The following is a 22,331-nucleotide window of genomic DNA, read 5'->3' on the forward strand; positions in this document are numbered from 1 at the left end:
AATTTTTAAAAAGTACAAAAAAGGTATTTTTTTGAGCGAAAATGTACTTTTTACTAAAAAAAAATTTTGCAAAAATTTCCTATTGAAATAAAACTTTTACAAAATGTTCAATTGAAATAAAATTTTGACAAATTTTTCTATAGAAAATCAATTTTGCAAAAATTTTATGTAGAAATAAAATTTTGACAAAATTTTTCACCGAAATAAAAAATCGATAATATAGGTTCGCATGCGTTTTATTGAATTTTCGAAAACATTCTTGAAATTCAATAAAATCGTGTTTTTGACTATGGCTTTTACAAAATCTAGATTTTCTTCCCGCATGAACTTGTCTGTTTTGCCATATTTGTAAAAGACTATTAGCAAATAAGATTGATAAAGACTTTCTAAAAATATTAAAATATTTTGTCAAAGATATTGTACCATAAATCTAATATCGACTCAAAAATGTCTACAACAAAGGTACTAAATCATTCGCGGGAGTACTACGGTACTGACCGGGGTGAAAAAGTATTGAACAAGTATATACGGCCGTAAGTTCGGCCAGGCCGAAGCTTATGTACACGCAAAGAAAAAAAACGTTTGGAAAACGTGTACCGAAAACGTTTTTCGTTTGTTAGAGTTTTTTGTATTGCTTCGAAAATTTTAAACTTTTATCACCAAAAAAATTCGTTTGTTACAAAATTTTTATTTTTTCAATAAAAAAAGTTATTTTTGAAACAACAACACAGTCCATTTCGTTTATATCAAACACTGTTCTTTTCTGACTTTAGGTCTTTAATAAGACACATTTTACAGTTCAAAATTTAATATAGTACAATGTAATGTTGAACATTTTTTCGGAATCTTCCGAATATATCTGGAATATATGTAAAAAAAAAACAAAAGCAAACAAAAAACTTTGGTCGAAGCAGGGATCGAACCCACGACCCTTGGCATGAGGGTCGGACGTAGCTACCACTGCTCCACGGTGCCAAACTAAATGTTTGTTTCTGTTAAATAAACTTTGTTTATTCGGTTCGTGGGCGCCGCAAGCTATGCTATATAAATATAACTTATATGGATATTTATCTATTGATGACCATAACTGGTACATAGCTCAGTGGTTAGTGTGTTGGCTTACAAAGTGCATGGTCCGCGGTTCGATTCTCCGTCCAGGCGATAGGTAAAAAAAAATTAAAAATTTATAAAATCATATAATTTCTTCTACATTGTTGGTATTACAGGAAAAGGTGTTAAGAACTAAAAATCCTCGTGGATGTGAGAAAGATGTGAGGGACAATGCAATTAGCAAGAAAATAATGTTTTTTTTTAGCTAGTCTTTATGAAATTGTTTTTACATCCTGGAAAAGAATAAACGTTTATCACAAAAAGTATATACTTTTCTTCCAAATACACTTCCTTACAGCGAAAAGCAAATGAGAAACGAACTTCGTTTGTCTAAAATTTCGTTTGGGAGGAAAGAATTATTTTTTTGCGTGTACCCTCCATCATGGATTGCGTAGAAACTTCTTCTAAACACTGCCATCCACAATCGAATTACTTAAGTTGCGGTAACGCTTGCCGATGGCAAGGTATCTTAAAACCTCCTAACACCATCTTATAAATTGTATGTAAGTCCATACGTGGTATATATTAAATCAAAAAAGATCGATCCAATACGTATATAATTCAGTTTGACAAAATAGACATACAATTTTGACAAAATTTTCTACAGAAATAAAATTTTAACAAAATTTTGTATAGAAATAAAATTTTCGCAAAATTTTCTATAGAAATAAAAATTTTGACAAAATATTCTATAGAAAGAAAATTTTGACAAAAATTTCTACAGAAATAAAATGTTAACAAAATTTTCTATAGAAATAAAATCTTGGTAGATTATTTGTGGCTCGAGTGGCAACCACGATTATGAACCGAATAAAATTTGAACAAAATTTTCTATAGAAATAAAATTTTGACAAAATTTTCTATAGAAATAAAATTTTGAATTTCTTCTCTTTGAGGCTCCGCAAGCCAAATCTGGGGATCGGTTTATATGGGGGCTATATATAATTATGGACCGATATGGACCAATTTTTGCATGGTTGTTAAAGACCATATACCAACACCATGTACCAAATTTCAGCCGGATCGGATGAAATTTGCTTCTCTTTTAGGCTCCGCAAGCCAAATCTGGGGATCGGTTTATATGGGGGCTATATATAATTATGGACCGATGTGGACCAATTTTTGCATGGTTATTAGAGACCATATACCAACACCATGTACCAAATTTCAGCCGGATCGGATGAAATATGCTTCTCTTAGAGGCTCCATAAGCCAAATCTGGGGATCGGTTTATATGGGGGCTATATATAATTAAGGACCGATATAGACCAATTTTTGCATGGTTGTTAGATACCATATACCAACACCATGTACCAAATTTCAGCCGGATCGGATGAAATATGCTTCTGTTAGAGGCTCCACAAGCCAAATCTGAGGGTCCCTTTATATGGGGGCTATACGTAAAAGTGGACCGATATGGCCCATTTTCGATACCATCCGACCTACATCGATAACAACTACTTGTGCCAAGTTTCAAGTCGATAGCTTGTTTCGTTCGGAAGTTAGCGTGATTTCAACAGACGGACGGACGGACGGGCGGACATGCTCAGATCGACTCAGAATTTCACCACGACCCAGAATATATATACTTTATGGGGGTTTTAGAGCAATATTTCGATGTGTTACAAACGGAATGACAAAGTTAATATACCCCCATCCTATGATGGAGGGTATAAAAAAGTACTATAGTACTGCATTTTCCATCCCTGAAATAGGGTTTCAAACCCAGGGATGTTAACTTATTTATGCGAAATAATATGCCTGCCTATTTTTTCGTGCGAAAAATCCAGGGTTGTATAAATATGTGTTTGAAAATGCTCAAAACAAAGATTTCGCATTTATTCCGCGCTAACGTTTTTTGTATGTAGTATAACAGTTTTTCGCGCGAAAACGTGATCTTAGTACTAGGCTTCAGTGTGTAAATATAACCATATCGATAGGCGGTAGGCGAAACATTTCTGCCGCGACGAAAAATACAATAAGCTTGTCGACGAATATTTCGTTTTTTCATGTTTCCGACTGTTTTTGTTGTCAATTGAGGTGTTACCCGGAATAAATCCCGTCGCCAAATCTCGGGATTTTCGAGACGGGATTAATCCAGAATACCGGAATCTTTTATTTTGAATCCTGAGATTTTTCGGGATCCCGAAAAATAAATTCCAATTTGTTAAAGTTGTGGCTTTTTAGCATTATTTAGGCCAGCTCAAGGAACCACTAGGGACCCATAAACTTGCCAACTAAAATAAATGGTCTATATCGGACCACTTTAAGGCATAGCCCAATATAAACCAATCCCCAGAATTTGACTTCCATAGACTCTAGGAAGACCCCATTTCATTCCATACCGCTGAATTTTGGCCCTTTAATTACCATTCAAAATTTGGCTCATATCGGTTCAATGCGGACAAAAGAGTAACAATTAATTCGTGGGTGTACATGGATACTGAGACAGCCAAAATGTACCAAACACAGCACAAAAGTGCCAACTTTATCAACCCTGTTTCTCCCAGTGTTGCCTGAAGTATGGGAAATTCCCTACATGTAGTTTTTTTTCTAATATTCTATAGCGTCTTGTAGTCCCTACAATGACCACAATGTGGGGACTTTTTAACTCAACACAATTTTTAATAATTTCTACATTTTGGTGACTCCAGCGGAGGAAATTTGAAGCCAGCAAGGGTTGATCTTTACCAATGTGTGGGAACCTCAGTTTTATTCCTGTAGAAAATTTTGTCAAAACTTTATTCCTATAAAAAATTTTATCAAAATTTTATTTCTATAGAAAATTTCATCAAAATTTTATTTCTATAGAAAATTTTGTCAAAATTTTATTTCTATAGAACATTTTGTCAAAATTTTATTTCTACAGAAAAATTGGTCAAAATTTTATTTCTATAGAAAATTTTGTCAAAATATTATTTCTATTGAACAATTTTGTCAAAATTTTATTTCTATTGAAAATTTTGTCAAAAATTTGATTCTATAGAAAATTTTGTCAAAATTTTATTTCTATAGAAAATTTTGTCAAAATTTTATTTCTATACAAAATTTTGTCAAAATTTTATTTCTATAGAAAAATTTGTCAAAATTTTATTTCTATTGAACAATTTTTTCAAAAATATATTTCAATAAAAAATTTTGTCAACATTTTATTTCTATAGAAAATTTTGTCAAAATTTTATTTCTATTGAACATTTTTTTTTTAAAAATATGTTTCTATAAAAAATTTTGTCAACATTTTATTTCTATAGAAAATTTTGTCAAAATTTTATTTCTATAGAAAATTTTGTCAAACTTTTATTTCCATAGAAAATTTTGTCAAAATTTTATTTCTATTGAACATTTTTTTTTCAAAAATATGTTTCTATAGAAAATTTTGTCAAAATTTTATTTCTATAGAAAATTTTGTCCAAATTTTATTTCTATAGAAAATTTTGTCAAAATTTTATTTCTATTGAACATTTTTTTTTTCAAAAATATGTTTCTATAAAAAATTTTGTCAACATTTTATTTCTATAGAAAATTTTGTCAAACTTTTATTTCTATAGAAAATTTTGTCAAAATATTATTTCTATGGAAAATTTTGTCAAAATTTTATTTCTATTGAAAATTTTGTCAAAATTTTACTTCTATAGAAAATTTTGTCAAAAATTTGTTTCTATAAAAAATTTTCTCAAAATTTTATTTCTACAGAAAAATTGGTCATTGGTTTTAGTTCTATAGAAAATTTTATCAAAATTTTATTTCCATAGAAAAATTTGTCAAAATTTTATTTCTATTGAACATTTTTTTAAAAAGTATGTTTCTATAAAAAATTTTGTCAAAATTTTATTTCTATAGAAAATTTTGTCAAAATTTTATTCCTATAGAAAATTTTGTCAAAATTTTATTTCTATAGAAAATTTTGTCAAAAATTTGTTTCTATAGAAAATTTTGTCAAAATTTTATTTCTATAGAAAATTTTGTCAAAATTTTATTTCTATTGAACATTTATTTTTTTCAAAAATATGTTTCTATAAAAAATTTCGTCAACATTTTATTTCTATAGAAAATTTTGTCAAAATTTTATTTCTATAGAAAATTTTGTCAAAAATTTGTTTCTATAAAAAATTTTCTCAAAATTTTATTTCTACAGAAAAATTGGTCAAACTTTTATTTCTATAGAAAATTTTGTCAAAATATTATTTCTATGGAAAATTTTGTCAAAATTTTATATCTATTGAAAATTTTATTTCTATAGAAAATTTTGTCAAAAATTTGTTTCTATAAAAAATTTTCTCAAAATTTTATTTCTACAGAAAAATTGGTCAAAAATTGTCAAAATTTTATTTCTACAGAAAAATTGGTCAAAATTTTATTCCTATTGAACAATTTTTTCAAATATATATTTCTATAAAAATTTTGTCAACATTTTATTTCTATAGAAAATTTTGTCAAAATTTTATTTCTATTGAACATTTTTGTAAAAAATATGTTTCTATAAAAAATTTGTCAATATTTTATTTCTATAGAAAATTTTGTCAAAATTTTATTTCTATAGAAAATTTTTTCAAACTTTTATTTCTATAGAAAATTTTTTCAAAATTTTATTTCTATAGAAAATTTTGTCAAAATTTTATTTCTATTGAACATTTCTTTCAAAAATATGTTTATATAGAAAATTTTGTCAAAATTTTATTTCTATAGAAAATTTTGTCAAAATTTTATTTCTATTGAACATTTTTTTTTCAAAAATATGTTTCTATAAAAAATTTTGTCAACATTTTATTTCTATAGAAAATTTTGTCAAAATTTTATTTCTATAGAAAATTTTGTCAAAGTTTTATTTCTATTGAAATTTTTGTCAAAAATTTGTTTCTATAAAAATTTTTCTCAAAATTTTATTTCTACAAAAAAATTGGTCAAACTTTTATTTCTATAGAAAATTTTGTCAAAATATTATTTCTATAGAAAATTTTGTCAAAATATTGTTTCTATAGAAAATTTTATCAAAATTTTATTTCTATTGAAAATTTTGTCAAAATTTTATTTCTATTGAAAATTTTCTCAAAATTTTATTTCTACAGAAAAATTGGTCAAAATTTTATTTCTATAGAAAATTTTGTCAAAATTTTATTTCTATAGAAAATTTTGTCAAAATTTTATTTCTATAGAAAATTTTGTTTCCATAAAAATTTTTCTCAAAACTTTATTTCTATAGAAACTTTTTCCAAATTTTTATAGAAATTTTATCTATCAAAATATCAAGAATTATACCAATCTACCAAACAGAACAAAATCTACTATTTTTATACCAACTGTGGCAACCATGGTGGTAAAACAAAATTTTTGTTACCTATTTAATATACGTTGTATTTTCATATGTTTTAAGATAATAAAGTACATAGAACGATATTTGTTTTTTTTTAATTTTGTTTAAATTTGACGAAAAATGTTATAAGGAAAATGTTTAGGGAATGTAGGGGAACGTAGGGAAATTTTTTTGTCCTTGTAGGGTAAACCGAAAATTTTCCCTGGCAACACTGGTTTCTCCATATGCTACTTTGACGAAATATGTTATAAGGAAAATTTTTAGGGAATGTAGGGGAACGTAGGGAAATTTTTTTGTCCTTGTAGGGTAAACCGAAAATTTTCCCTGGCAACACTGGTTTCTCCATATGCTACTTTATTTGAATAGAGGACATATGCGTGAGAAGGCCTCTGGGGAGGCCTTGTTTTCTTAGTTTAACAACTAAAGCTCCTTTATTATTTTGTCTAGTCAGAATTTTTGTACCATTTTATGAACAATTTGTACCATTTTACTAATGCCTTTAGAATAACTCCCATTTTTTTTTGGGAAAAAGTGTGGAACTTCTCTTTTAGTTATGTTGAAGTCTGATTTTTTAGTCATTTATATATATTAAAAAAATTGTGTAGCTACGCAATGATAGAGGAATGTGTTAATTTGTTACCTCCTACCATACCTATTTTTTTTTTTTGTATATAAATATCCAATTAAATCAGATTATACAAGATCCCACATTGTCGTGTCATGGAGTTATTTCGCCATTCGTTCGAATAAAAATTCGTTTTTGTTAGAAAGTTTACATTCTACACACAAGTGTTTAATTTTACACAAAACTTTGGGCTTAATCAGGCTTTCAAATACGACATTGCCTACTAAATTGACAGGCATTCACTTGACTTATCATCATGTAGATCATCATGAACTTGCTGTGGTTTTCTTCTCAATCGCCTATGCCATGCATTATAGAGACAACTTTATTTGAAAGGTTTATTACTTGCAGGACCGGTTGCTTCATGGGTTATTCTTTTGTATTAATTTTGTATTATTATTGTAAGAAGATTTCCGAATTATTGCTGTGGGAACGTGTATTGAACGCATCAGTATATCAAAGGTATTGCCGTTCTTGTTCAATATCCCGGAAGTAATTTTATTCATCCGTGTAATTGAGCTGATGGCTGAAGTTGTTGTTGGATTTTTATATGCAATTTTTTAACATTTACTACATAATTTAGAGAAAAATAGCATGTACCAAAAATAAAATTAACATTGGTTTGTCTTCCTTTTGAACTGAATACTATGGACATAATCACACTCAGAAGATAATGATCACCCCCTAAAGTAAAATGTTATTTATGGACAGTGAACATGTAACAGTTTAAGTTCAATCATCTGAGGCCGTAGCCATACGACAAAAAGCTCTGTGGTATTTAAATTTAGTTCTTTATTTATTTATTTATATTTACAATTATTTTTATACCCTGCGCCACACTGTGGAACAGGGTATTATAAGTTAGTGCATATGTTTCTAACACCCAGAAGGAGACGAGATAGACACATGGTGTTTTTGGCAGTAATGCTCAGGGTGGGTCCCTGAGTCGATATAACCATGTCCGTCTGTCCGTCTGTCTGTGAACGCATTTTTGTGATCAAAGTCTAGGTCGCAATTTAAGTCCAATCGCCTTCAAATTTGGCACATGTTCCTAATTTGGGTCAGAATAGAACCCTAATGATTTTGGAAGAAATCGGTTCAGATTTAGATATAGCTCCCATATATGTCTTTCGCCCGATATGGACTAATATGGACCCAGCAGCCAGAGTTTTATACCGATTTGCTTGAAATTTTGTACAAACATAACACTTACGGCCATTTTCATGTAGCTCCGTTAGCCTTTAACTGGCAGTTAACAGAAAGAAAAATGGAAATATCTTTTCTCCGGTTAACTTTAACGGAAAAATTTTTAGCAGTTAAGTTTCTAACTGGCATATGGAATATATACGCAAGATGACAGGTATGTAGATATCACGGTTTAAAAGTTCGTTACTTAACGTAGCACTAACGGAGCTTCATGAAAATGGGGGTTAATCGTATAGTCAAGTGTGCAAAATTTGAAATCGATTCAGATTTAGATATAGCTCCCATATATATCTTTCGCCCGATATGCACTTATATGGACCCAGAAGCCAGAGTTTTATCCCGATTAGCTTGAAATTTTGCACAAGGAGTAAAATTGGTAGTATAGTCATGTGTGCCAAATTTGATTGAAATCGATTCAGATTTAGATATAGCTTCCATATATATCTTTCGCCCGATATGGACTAATATGGTCCTAAAAGCCAGAGTTTTGGCCCAATTTGGTTGAAATTTTGCACAGGGAGTACCCAATAAACACAGGATAAGCGTTTTTCGATTGCAACAACTTTTCAGTTTGAGGTTAAATATAATTTTCAACATAAATTCAACTTGACTTAAAATAGTTCATCTTCAATACATATTCAGATTGTTTGCGAATTACTTCCAATTTGCCAAAATGTTGACGAAATCTTCGAAAAGGTGTTGAGATAATATGAGAAAACTTTGACAAAACACTACCCTAAAATGCAACGAAAAAGCCATGTGGGTTTCTATACTTATTTGTGCAACGAAGTTCGTGGTCAATTGCAAGAAATAATGAAAAAATGGAAAATTTTAGACAAATAACCAAATAATTTATAAAAATAGGTAAGTGAAAATAAAAAATGAAATAAAACTTTAAGGAAGTCACTAAATGTATATCTCTTTGCAGAAAACTAAAATTATGGATTCTACGTTCTTGAAAACATTAAAAAGCTGACCAATGAAAAAATGGTGGACAATTAACTGGAACTGCTTCAAATAGTTTATAATAATTGGTACGTCAATATGAAAAATTAAATCAACACTTTAGAGATTGATTTAATTTTCTTTGCAGAAAACTAAAATCTTTGGATGCTACATTCTTGCAAACATTAAGAAGCTGACCAATGAAAAATGAGTGGTTTATCGACAAGAAAAAGTTTCCAGAAACATTACAAGTGCAACCAATTAAAATTTTTAAAAACAACAAATTGTTGAAATCAACAACTTCTGGATGAAAATGTGCATCACATCGTCAGTTTAATTCATATACTATTATCAGTTTAAAATGGATATTTTGTGAATTCCTTCTGCTGGAAATCAATTCTAACACGCGGTCCAGTACGTTCCTAATTTCAAATTGCCCGCATGTTAATAAATTTTAATGCTGTTTTATGACACCAAAAGGAAGGAAATCGAATTATCAATGCAAAAGTGTTTACTAATAATGTTTAAGATATTTAAAGTTTTGTTGTTTGTTGTTTTTTTTTTTGTTCTTATTTGTTGATATGTTTAATAAGATTATTATTTATCAATTGGTATTGTAGTGTATTATGTAGTGTAGTGTGTTATTATATATTTTATTTTGATGAAAATGAATAAATTATAAAAAAATTCATAGAATTTTGCCTTTGACTTTCAATTTGAAGTGGGGATATCATTCATACAAATTTAGGTTGAAAAGTATTTGCAACGATGTTAATTTTGAATTTGACTCGCATCGAAAATTGTTTGACAAATTATTGAGTAGCGATGCATTTCAATCTGAGGATAACACTTGAGATATTATTGCTAATGTGTTGAATTTCACTGTTGAGGGTAATGTCTGTTTTTTGTTGAGAACGCGATTTTCTCAACAATTTCTCAACTTGAATATTACCCTAATCCTTTGAAAAAATGTTTGAAAAATTGTTGAAATTTAGCTTTTTTCAAACGTTTGTGTTTATTGGGAAGATACCCAATATTTGCATGTGGATATCTCTAGACTGGCTACGACTGTGTCTGCATTGCTCAATGAAGGAAGCAGAAACAAGTTTAGTTTGTTTTTAGCAATTATACATGCTCGATTTATATCGTTACCGGTATTATGCAAAAGTTTGAAACCCGGAGTGCTTAATTCACAGATCTTGTTCTTATGTATATATGGTTCTTGAATAAGAACTATATCTTTGTCTCCTTTCATCAGGAGAACTTTTAAGGCAGCACAAGCGGCCTTACAATGGTGGTTTCACTGCAATGTGGAACGCCGTTCGGACTCGGCTATAAAAAGGAGGTCCCTTGTCATTGAGCTTAACATGGAATCGGGCAGCACTCAGTGATAAGAGAGAAGTTCACCACTGTGGTATCACAATGGACTGAATAGTCTAAGTGAGCCTGATACATCGGGCTGCCACATAACCTAACCTAACCTACAATGGTGAAGATTTATCTCGAGGAACCGTAGAACCATCCAAATTTTCAACCACCGTCACATCAGCCGCTTCAATTGAGTCATCAAGGGCTTCCTCTTCACAGATCTCGGTGACTCTCGCAACAATCCGCGGTTCAGCTTGAGGTGAGGTGAGGTTTGAGCATGTAGAAACTTCCCGCATAAGATTTTCGCCATAGTCTGCAGATTTTATGTCTCCTTCGGCTTCGCTAGGAGATTTTTTCTCTGCTGACTCTACCGGAGGCTTGCCCGTTTCGGAATCCTTTGGTTGATCGCTTTTGTATACCTTCATATGGATATCATGAAAGCCATAACTTACACGTCCTTGGGTCTGGGCTAGACGTGGCAGCGACTCTATGTCTAATATAAATACCGCATATCGTCTTGGTCCATCCACCTCATCCAAACGACCAACCTTCCAATCGGCGGTTGGAAGATCTGGGTTACATTCTTTTAGTCTCTCTAGTATTGACTCAGGATCAGGAGGGTTTGCCTTTTTTTCAAAGAATTACTTTAAAATTCAATTTGAGAAATTGTTGAGAAAATCGCGTTCTCCACAGACATTACCCTCAACAGTAGAATTCAAAACGTTAGCAACAATTTCTCAACATATTAGCAACAACTTTTCAAACTAAATTTCATTTTAATGCTTCAACCTATTGGAAAATTTGTTGAAGGCAAGCAATTTGCAAGGTCATTTGAATTAATTTTGAATATGGGATTCACTATTCACTCGCTGAAAACAAGGAATAAAGACAATGATTGTGGTTTAAATTAACAAATATTGCTTCCATTACTAAAAGAAAACATGTCTAATATTGGCAAGGTACGCAAACAACGTATATGCTTGAAATTGACACGAATTCAAACCTTTTTGTAGCCTTCATTTTTATTGTGAGTAGTCTCTTGGTCGCTTTAATTTAGGTTCCCATTGATGTAATAATTGCCGCGTGGCTCAGGGTTGCTCAAATACAGATTAAACGAAAGACGCTCCCTAAAACAGAGTCATACATATATGGCGACCTATTTTAGAGGCAAAGGTTCCACAATATAAAGCGATTCATTTATTGGCCCCACAGCGTAAGGAAAAAAATAGCGAATTCAGGATATCTACTAAGGTGCATACACAAAAACGTGGTAAGAAAATTATTTAGCGATCAAAACAATTTTTATACTTCTTCTATTCGTTGCAGATTATATCTGAAATATTTTACAACCTAAAGCTCTGCCCATTAACACACATTAAAGTATTTTAACTTCTAAATGAACCCAAAATGAAAGTAACAATCAAATCATGGATGGGTGTTGCATCATGGCGTTGGATAGCAAACGATGAAAATTGCGGTATTTGTCGTATGTCCTTTGAGAGTACATGTCCTGAATGCGCTCTTCCAGGCGATGATTGTCCATTAGTTTGGGGAGTATGTTCTCATTGCTTTCACATGCACTGCATTGTCAAATGGCTAAACCTACAACCCATGAACAAACAATGCCCCATGTGCCGACAAGCTTGGAAGTTTAACATTCATTAAAAGGTGAATGGTCGCATGCCGGTTTCCTTTGGTCAGAAAAAAATCAAAATCATACGAAAAAAAACAACAACTTAGCGGAAGAAGAAACATCTCGAAATTATATAAAAATAAGAAAATTTTAAATCAAAAAAAGAAGAATTACTCTGAAAGTTATTTGCCTATATATCTTCTCTTTATCGTACGCATTGGTGCATGCAGTGTATGTGCGTGTGGGGAACACAATAAGGAATAAATTTGTTAAGGGAGGAAAACTAAACGACAAAGTAAATTGTACATAAAAACCATCTGCCGCTTCTTCGTTGGTGCTCTAACATACTGCTACATATTGATTTTAGTAAACTGGTGCTATTCCACTCCAATGTAGATTCGTAACTTGTACCCCACCACAGGAACAGGAGAATCTAAGAAGAGTAAAGCTTGTCAAATCAAAGAAAACCATCTCTGGAGAGCACTTCATTCTATTGTTTTATGCAAGTGAGAGTCACAGAAAGAGAGCGTGAATAGGGCATGTTTGTATGCGTATAGGTAAGTAACAGGGGTGCCTTAATATAAACAATAGAAAACTAATCCTCTCCCTAAAATATAGCATTGCCGTTATTGGTCAAGAAGAAGAAGAACATTTGCTGGTGCATTAAATAATTTAAAGAAAAGAATATAATTGTAAGTAGATTTTTAAATTTTTGTATAAAACTTGTTTGTAATGTACACTATTCTATCCTTGTTATATTTTTAGGTATACTTATAAAAGAACGCAAAATGGAAGAAGACCACAAACTTACACTGCCCGGCTTACCGCCATTGCCTAAAAGCCTAAGTGCTGCCATCGGTCAAACAAACTCATCCTCTCCCTTAAATCATGCTCACTTTCTGGATCCCGATTTATATTTGGGGGCATCCACATCAGCCGCTTCATCGCATCGCCAGAGAAGTGTTGGTGGAGCAGGAGGTAGCAGTAATTCCTATCGTCATGGTAGTTTATCATCAACCCAGGAGTCGTTGAGTGATCGTGAAAGTATACACAGTCGAGCCTCATCAACGCATAGTGCCGGTGGTCATCTATCCTCACACTATAATATGCATACTCCTACAAACAATAATCACTCGAGTCATAGTAGTAATAATAACTCGCACAATCATCATGCACGCACCGATAGTGATAGTACATCGGGGTCAAGTACCACTACTAAACTAGATACACAATTGGCCATACTAAGACGAGAAATGTATGGCTTAAGACAATTGGATTTATCACTATTGTCCCAACTGTGGGCACTAAATGAGTCCATACAAGGCTTTCGTGCTTATATCCAGGAGCAGGAGGCATTATCGCCTCCCTCTCCCTCGCCAACGCCATCGGAAACAAACTCTTTGACATCAGAACCAGACGAAGAGTCATATTCGGGACAACATGCGGTACCCGCTAAGCAAGTACCACAAACTCCCACAACGAATGTGCAAAGTTTAATGCCGAAACGTGGTTCAACCACATCGCATGCTTCCTCAACTACCACTTCGAATACATCTGGTTCCTCTTCCAATAACTCATCGATAAGTAAACATCAACATCACAATAGTGTTGGTATGGGATTTGCTAGTGCTAATGCCGTCGGTGGAGGTATGATGCCTCCTCAAGCCCCACTACCGCAAAAATCTCATCCACAACTACCACGAATATTACAACAGAGAATGCGTAGAGCCCCACCGCCACCTCCGCCAAATCGTCCAAAATCTTCAACTTCAATTACATCAAATTCCTCGCATGGCGGTGGTGGTGGTGGCAGTGCAAGTCATCATCATCATTCGACCGCAGCCAGTAGTAAATCATCATCTCCTTCACCCTCTACCGGGGGTCAAGGGAATCTATCGAGTCAATCTTCGTCTATGGCTTCACGGCATGTATGACAAAATCCCTTCTTAGACTAGGCCTTGGAGTTGCCAGTCTAGTCTAAGAACATAGGGAAAATAAAGAGCTAACTGGAAAACAAATACATGGAAGATCTAATGAAGGCATTCATCATTACAAAAAGAAATCAACCATCTAAAATATTCAAAGTCAATTTATACATCATCAACAAATGATGACAATTACGCTGATTCAAAAATTAAAACATGTAAGTTGTATTTGGTATAGAATTTAAATGATAGATGTTGCCATCTTTACTCAAAGTGTTGGCAATTCAAATTTTAATTGTGCGAAAATAATTTTAAGTATATAAGATATTTGGGCATGTCGATTCAGAATTCCCTCCCGGGTAGATATACCTCTAGGTGTCCGTCCATCTACAAAAAAAATTATTGCAATTTTTTATCGGTCTTCTTGAAATTTGATGCAGCTAACTTGGAAAAAAATTGAAGCAAATGTACATATACATTCACGGTTGCCACAGTCGGTAGAATTCTATCAAAATGGTAGATTTTTTACTGTTTGATAGATTGGTAGAATTCTTGATGTTTTGGTAAAATTTGCAAAATATTTCTCACCAACTAATGGGTACTTCAATTTTCTATAGAAAAAAAACCAAATTTGGACAAGATTTTCTGTAGAAATAAATATTTAGCAAATTTTCTATGGAAATAAAATTTTGAAAAATTTTCTATAGAAATAAAATTTTGACAAAATATAAAATTAACATTTCATTTAAAAAAAATTTCTATAGAAATAAAGTTTTGAAAAAAATTTCTATAGAAATAAAATTCTGAAAATATTTTCTATAGAAATAACAAAATTTTCTATAGAAGTAAAATTTTGAAAAAATATATAGAAATAAAATTTGGAGAAAATTTTCTATAGAAATAAAATTTTGTCATAATTTTCTATAGTAATAAAATTTTGACAGAATTTTCTATAGAAAAAAAAAAATTTGAGAAAATTTGCTATAGAAATAAAGATTTCTGAAAATTTTCTATAGAAATAAAATTTTGACAATATTTTCTGTAGAAATAAAATGTATATGACGAAATTTTCTAAAGAAATATAGTTTTGGCAAAATGATGTATAGAAATAAAATTTTTAAAAATGTTCTATAGCAATAAAAATTTTGAGAAAATTTTCTATAGGAATAAAATTTTGACAAAATCATTGTTGTTGTTTTTTTTGATTTCAGCTTAAAACCATGCATTGACTAAACTACAAGTGTAGCTTAACCAACAATAACAAAACAAAACGAATGAAAGAAGAGTAAGCACGCTCGAAATAAACCCAGCCAACTGCACTCAAATCGATGATTTGACGGTGGCAACGGAAAAGAGATATGTTTGTACGAATTTATTACGGCATAAGCCGGCTATCATGTAAAACCTTTTTTCGGAAGGTTCAAGTGTGGTTCATTGTTGGGTTTAATTAACTGCCTGAATTTATTCTGATACTTGGTTGATAGTTTTGCTGCAAGTAGAGGATGCTGATGAGCAATGTGGTAATTCCGAAACGTGCGTCCATCCAACCATCTTGCAGTCTATAGGGCTTTGCCCAAATAAATTTGACAAACATTCTTTTCCTCTGTTGGTTAAGCTACACTTGTAGTTTAGTCAATGCATGGTTTTAAGCTGAAATCAAAAAAAAACAACAGCAATGATTAAAGAACAAAACCAACAATAACAAAACAAAACGAATTTTGACAAAATTTTAGTCCTATAGAAATAACATTTTGACAAATTTTCCTAGGGAAATAAAATTTTGCAAAGTAATATTCTTTTGTTTGGTAGTTTTGTGTTAAAATTTTCTCCAAATTTTGGTGGTTGTAGTGCCGCTTAGGAGTCTGTGGTAATAAGAGAGATGAAGTCGAACTTCGAAATATTGGCGGGGGTACAATAAGCAGGTGCTCACAACTGATGTGTACCCAGATGTCGCATATGCAATGAATTAGTTGCCCCGTATTATTAATTTCTAGTAAAACAAGCATTTACATTCTTTTTGGATTTATGAAGCATCTCTAGTCGAAATGAGTATAACGATGTACATGGTTCATTTTTGTAATGGTACAAGTACCTTTAGTAAATGTATCATGAATTTTATAATTTAGGTTAATGTTATTATTATACCCTTCACCACTACTGTGGTACAGGGTATAATAAGTTTGTGCATTTGTATGTAACGCCAAGAAGGAGTAATCATAGACCAACCTTTTAGTATACGGATCGGCTTAGAATTAAATTCTGAGTCGATTTAGCGATGTCCGTTTGCCTGTCTGTTGATGTATTTTTGTGTGCAAAGTACAGCTCGCAGTTTTAGTCCGATTGTCCTAAAATTTGGTATAGGGTCCTGTTTCGGCTCAAAGACGATCCCTATTGATTTTGGAAAAAATCGGTTCGGATTTAGATATAGCTGCCATATATATTTTCACCGATCTGGTCATAATTGGCGTGGCGTGGTGTATATCAACCGATCTGCCTCAAATTCCGTACATCCGAATATTTTATGAGTCTCGAAAAACTTGCAAAATATCAGCCAAATCGGTTCAGATTTAGCTCCCATATATAGCTTTCGCCCGATTTACACTCATTTGCCCACAGAGGCCAATTTTTTGGCTCCGATTTAGTTGAAATTTTGCATAGAGAGTAGAATTAGCATTGTAACTATGCGTGCCAAATTTGGTTGAAATCGGTTCAGATTTGGATATATCTCCCATATATAGCTTTCGCCCAATTTACTCTCATATGACCACAGAGGCCAATTTTTAACTCCGATTTAGTTGAAATTTTGCACAGGGAGTAGAATTAGCATTGTAGCTATGCGTGCCAAATTTGGTTGTCATCGGTTCAGATTTAGATATAGCTGCCATTATATCGTTCGCCCGATTTACACTCATATGACCACAGTGGCCAATCTTTTACTCCGATTTAATTGCACAGGGAGTAGAATTAGCATTGTAGCTATGCGTGCCAAATTGGGTTGAAATCGGTTCAGATTTAAATATAGCTCCCATATATAGCTTTCGGCCGATTTGCACTCATATGACCACAGAGGCCAATTTTTTGCTCCGATTTAGTTGAAATTTTGCACAGGGAGTAGAATTAGCATTGTAGCTATGCGTGCCAAATTTGGTTGAAATCGGTTCAGATTTAGATATATATCCCATATATAGCTTTCGCCCGATTTACATTCATATGACCACAGAGGCCAATTTTTTTGCTCCGATTTAGTTGAAATTTTGCACAGGCAGTAGAATTAGTATTGTTGCTATGCGTGTTAAATTTGGTTGAAATCGGTTCAAATTTAGATATAGCTCCCATATATATGTTTTCTGATTTCGACAAAAATGGTCAAAATACCAACATTTTCCTTGTTAAATCGCCACTGCTTAGTCGAAAAGTTGTAAAAATGAGTCTAATTTTCCTAAACTTCTAATACATAAATATCGAGCGATAAATCATAAATAAACTTTTGCGAAGTTTCCTTAAAATTGCTTCAGATTTAAATGTTTCCCATATTTTTTTTACTAAAATTGTGTTCCACCCTAGTGCATTAGCCAACTTAAATTTTGAGTCTATAGATTTTGTAAAAGTCTATCAAATTCTGTCCAAATCGAGTGATATTTAAATGTATGTATTTGCGACAAACCTTTATATATAGCACCCAACAAATTTGACGGATATGATATGGTATCGAAAATTTAGATCTACAAAGTGGTGCAGGGTATAATATAGTCGGCCCCGCCCGACTTTAGACTTTCCTCACTTGTTTTCTAAACCTATTGTAATGATGTTCGGAATGGTTTCGAAATTCGACAAAATTTGGCATATGGAAAATTTCGCCCTTTTGCTTCTTAAAATATGAGTTTCAACCAATTGAAATTTGTATAATTTGTTAAATTTTAGAAAATAATTCCAATACCCTTATTGTCTACCTATACAAAATATCCAACACAATCTAATCTTATGCATACGTTTTTCTTTTTTCCAGGATTAACATACTAATCTGACTTAGAATATGAAAAACGTCGTCGTAGTGATTGCTATCGTATTAGCAGCAGACTGAACTACATAGTCTAAAACAAAAATTACAACATTGTAAACATTTCTTTCATTAGCCCATAACGGGTGAGAAATGAACAAACCTATTTTGTAAATAACCTATGAAACTATGCAGTTTTAAACTCAACGCTGAATCATCAAATCTAGTTAATCTTGTCAAACATACCATACAACGCAAAACAATACAAATCTCAAAGATTCGTCAATTTGTTCCAACATATGTACACAGAGAAAAACAAGGACATGCCAATGTGAAATAATCTCCAAACAAAATCTACCTAGTATTTTAGATATTTTTATTTAGTTTTTTATTTTGTTCTACATTAATCTTCGAAATTATCAATCAAGAAAAGGCTAACTTAAATCTACTAAATTCAACTCAAAATATCACCGTTAATCAATTTGAACAACTGATAACTTCTACTCTACCATACAATTGAATGGATTAAATGTATGTTAAAATATGGAATACATGGAGAGTGGCAGCAATGCAGATTAGAATGCATGTAAGTTGGGCTTATTAATATGATAATTATTTTTTGTATATAAATAACCCAATATTTTCCATATATGCAATATAATACCATAGACCTACAGATATACACTACACACAGCGATATACCATCACATTACTATATTGTATTTGAAGTAAAAACAAATTGTTTAGATTATAATATTTAATATTTCGATGAATTGCATTATTTGCTTACTGTCATCATATAGAGGCAAATCATTTGAGCTTCTGTCTGAAATTCTTAAAATTTAAATTGAAAAAAGAAACCCGTATTCATATATCCCATCTCCCTGTCTTTATTGGCGTTCTATCACAGGCTAAGGGAAAGTTTTTCGAATAGCAAAAAATTGTATTCGTATTTCTCTTATAGATTTTTGAAATACCTCTATTTTTTTGTCATTTTGAAGTTTGTAGCTCACAATGTAGTTGTGTTTTGAAATACCCACATTGCTCTTTGTAATGGGTGATAATGTCGTTAAATTAGAAACTTGTTTTCTCTAAAGCCTTGGGGACGTTTTTAAACCCCGCTACCTCTCGCTACCTGATTTATTCCCTCCACTTCTAATTCATTCATTAGTTTTCTAATAAAATAATCTTCACTCTCCTTCAAGATAATTTTACATCTTCCAGAATTTTATTATTGAAGTGTATGGCTACTCGTACATGAATTTCAATAATAATATATATTTCCACGTTTTTTTTTAATTAATTCATCTATTTAATCCATTTTTAAATAAATGGCGTAAATATTTTTAGAAAAAAATGTATATTTCTCAAAAAAAAAAAATAATAATAATAATAATTGGTAAATGCTTTTAAATGGCGAACTTATGACAAATAAATAAACGCGTACCTATACGTGTATAATTTTCCATAATTCTACTTATTGTCACGTTTTTAAACGTAGAAGATTTTCAAAAAATATGCATTTCTCAAAAAAATACTTTTAAATTGTGAACTTTTAATCAATTGAGTCCCTGCGTATGCTTAGCTATCAATAATTCTATGTCTTCTATTTAAACCGTTCGCAATAACTGGCGTGAGAATTTTCCGAAAAAAATTGTTATATTCCTCAAAAATTCTTTGAAATGGTAAAATTATGACAAATAAGTAGGCCTTTAAATAGCAAATTTGGGATAAATTAATAAACACTTTCCGAAACGAGCATCTTTGTCAACTTTTTAAATATTTTGCAAAAATATTCTTTATACTACAAATTGATTTGATTATTTTCGATTAAATTTATCGAGGTAGCAGTCTTTTTTCCCAAACGGGTACTTTCAATAGACGTAGGATACAAAGAATTTGTTATCTTTTTAAAAATGCCACATAAACAAGAATCCCAACTCAGACGCTTGTTTAAAGTTGTAAGATAATTTTATTTATCAATCCAGCATTAAATGTTGGATATAGCATTACTAAGCTTTGAAGTGGCTTCTGTTTTAAGTATATGCAGTGGCAAGCACTGCCGTATCGTCGGCAAATGTAGCAATAGTTGCCTCCTAGTTATTTGGAATATCTCTGGTGTAGAAGAATCTTCTATTTTTACTCTGAAATGTCGATTTGTAATGTACGACTCTAAAGTTTCATATCGTTCTGTTGGAAGATCGTTGACAAATACAATACTTACCAAAAATAATATCCGTAATAAAAGAAATTTTGGAAAATACATATATTCCAAAACAACACAAAAGAATTTTAACCAATTTTTCCATTTTTCCTGTTTGTCTCGTGTTAAATTCGTTTAAAAGTGATTATGTAAAATGTCAATTTGTTTAAAAGCCTGAAAATGTCGTGTGTGTTTTTTCTCCAAAACTTCAATACTACTGAGACTATCAGTCAAAATGGCAATTTTGGCCATGTCGCTACGTACCACAACCTCTGCAACGAATACACAAGCGAATACTTCAAACACACGCCACACAATTCGAGTAGTAACTTCATTGTCCATTTCTCAAACGAGTGAAATATAAACCTTCCACATTGTGAACCAAAACAAATAGAACCCAGTAAAGCAAGCACCAAACAATGTTTTGAAGTATTCGAATTTAATCGGTATTCCAAATCCATTCGTTTTATAATTTTCATTTCTGTGTAGATGAAGTTATTTCGTTTTCTCAACTATAAGAGTATGCTACACGCACATACACACCATTCCTATTTTGTTTATTGTTGGCACATACAATAAAAAGCACAGACCCGCTCACAGGCTGCACTTCAGGGTATAGTTGATCATACCCGATATAATTCTTAATAATAAATTCTCACGTGGGGAAAATGGAGGTGGTGGTATGATTTGCACTGACTGCACCACTGGTCGGTCAGGCAAAGATTTCAGCCATGATTATGGAATCGTCTGACCATTTTGAAATTAATCTATGGTTTCATCATTTTCCACTGGATATAACGGTGGTGGATTTTTCGCTGGGGCTGAACTTCATCACCTCTTCAATATCGTCGATATATATGTCCTGAATCCTTCGGGATATTAATTATGTCGGGTTTGCCGGGCTCATAATCAGAATCATTCAATATGTCTGAATTTATGATCCTTTTCATGTCATAAAGATCCTCCTTGGTGATAATTTGATCCTTTTTTTTTTTTTAAATGAACGAAGCCCGCGCCTCGAAAAAAATCTTGGTGAATTACTAGGTTCTGGGACCGTGCTTGAACGCCATTCTCGAAATTTCCAAAACGAAAACTGATGCCGTTCTCTTCAGTGGTCTGTGTGGTGACCGCTTAGATGTTGACGTCAGACGGGTAGTCGAAACTGGAGTCAAATTGAGCGGTCGTCCTAGATGGTAGTGCAGTAGAATTTCTTGCGAGAGTAGAATTTGTTGTTTCTGTTAAAAGCGCTATATCTATATAAGTGTAGCTGCGATAGGAGTATAGCTCAAGAACATCGTTGTTGTTGTTCAAGCTTTGTATGTTTAATTGTAGAATTTTCATGATGACAATAAGAAAACAAATTATGTATTGATGACTGACCTATCAGTAGGCTGTCCCCCACTACTAGCGATATTACTAATGTCCACTTCAATGAGAAATTTATTAATATCTTGTCGGATATTATTGAAACATTCACGAAACTCAGGGTCTAAGGCCCGAGACACCATCGACTTTGAAATCTTCATAGTGACGTCATTCAAAGTCTTCTAATACTTTGAGACTCTGTTCGTCTCCAAAAACCCAAGAGCATTTCCATTGTGTGCCTTTTTAAAATTCATTCATTGAGTGCCCTGTTATGCTCATCCATGGTTTTCCTTGCATTCACCTCTTCTCTGCTGCGGCAAGCAAAAAGCCTGAGCCAGCAATTCAATGTCCATTTTAAAAAGGCTGCTATTCATTTCTTGACGTATTTCTTCTATTGCTTGTTGTTGTGATAAATCGAGATTCGATGCACCTACCAGAAAACTTGTGATTTTCTTCTATAGATCACTTTCGTCCATTGGTATATCCAAATCCACAGAATATATTTGTCCCATTTTTGTTACAAAGTGAGCCAAGATTTTGGGGCGTTAATCCGCCGACAGAATGCGCTCATCGTCCACGAATTTGTTCGCCGCACCTGCGTTTTTAAAAACTATCTTACCCCCACCATAGCCTATCTTTGTGA

The 22,331-nt window shown here is 32.1% G+C and overlaps 2 protein-coding genes across 4 annotated transcripts in view; both read left to right on the forward strand.

The window, feature by feature from the left end:
• The first annotated feature begins 11,697 nt into the window (after positions 1-11,697).
• Positions 11,698-12,383, forward strand: lmgA (anaphase promoting complex subunit lemming A). 2 transcript variants are annotated; one of them, XM_075293777.1, is made up of 2 exons: positions 11,698-11,835; positions 11,892-12,383. In XM_075293777.1, the coding sequence occupies exon 2, from the start codon at positions 11,973-11,975 to the stop codon at positions 12,228-12,230; it is 258 nt and encodes an 85-aa protein (XP_075149892.1). In that variant the 5' UTR covers positions 11,698-11,835; positions 11,892-11,972; the 3' UTR covers positions 12,231-12,383. The 2 variants fall into 2 exon arrangements, with proteins under 2 accessions (XP_075149892.1, XP_075149893.1); XM_075293778.1 differs by having other exon boundaries at positions 11,705-11,832.
• A 150-nt stretch (positions 12,384-12,533) lies between these two features.
• Positions 12,534-22,331, forward strand: part of lmgB (lemming B) — a 93,589-nt gene continuing 83,791 nt past the window's right edge. For both annotated transcript variants that reach the window (XM_075293773.1, XM_075293772.1), the window contains exons 1-4: positions 12,534-12,755; positions 12,817-12,890; positions 12,964-14,341; positions 18,130-18,706. In XM_075293773.1, coding sequence (XP_075149888.1) covers positions 12,987-14,132 — 1,146 coding nt within the window. In that variant the 5' untranslated portion in view covers positions 12,534-12,755; positions 12,817-12,890; positions 12,964-12,986 and the 3' untranslated portion in view covers positions 14,133-14,341; positions 18,130-18,706. The remainder of the gene's footprint in view (positions 12,756-12,816; positions 12,891-12,963; positions 14,342-18,129; positions 18,707-22,331) is intronic.

The sequence above is a fragment of the Haematobia irritans genome, chromosome 2, assembly GCF_050003625.1.
Source record: "Haematobia irritans isolate KBUSLIRL chromosome 2, ASM5000362v1, whole genome shotgun sequence".
In the NCBI taxonomy this organism is placed as follows: domain Eukaryota; kingdom Metazoa; phylum Arthropoda; class Insecta; order Diptera; family Muscidae; genus Haematobia; species Haematobia irritans.

Coding starts and splice junctions, on each gene's coding strand:
- lmgA (XM_075293777.1), top strand. CDS start 11,973: ATGAAAGTAACAATCAAATCATGGATGGGTGTTGCATCATGGCGTTGG.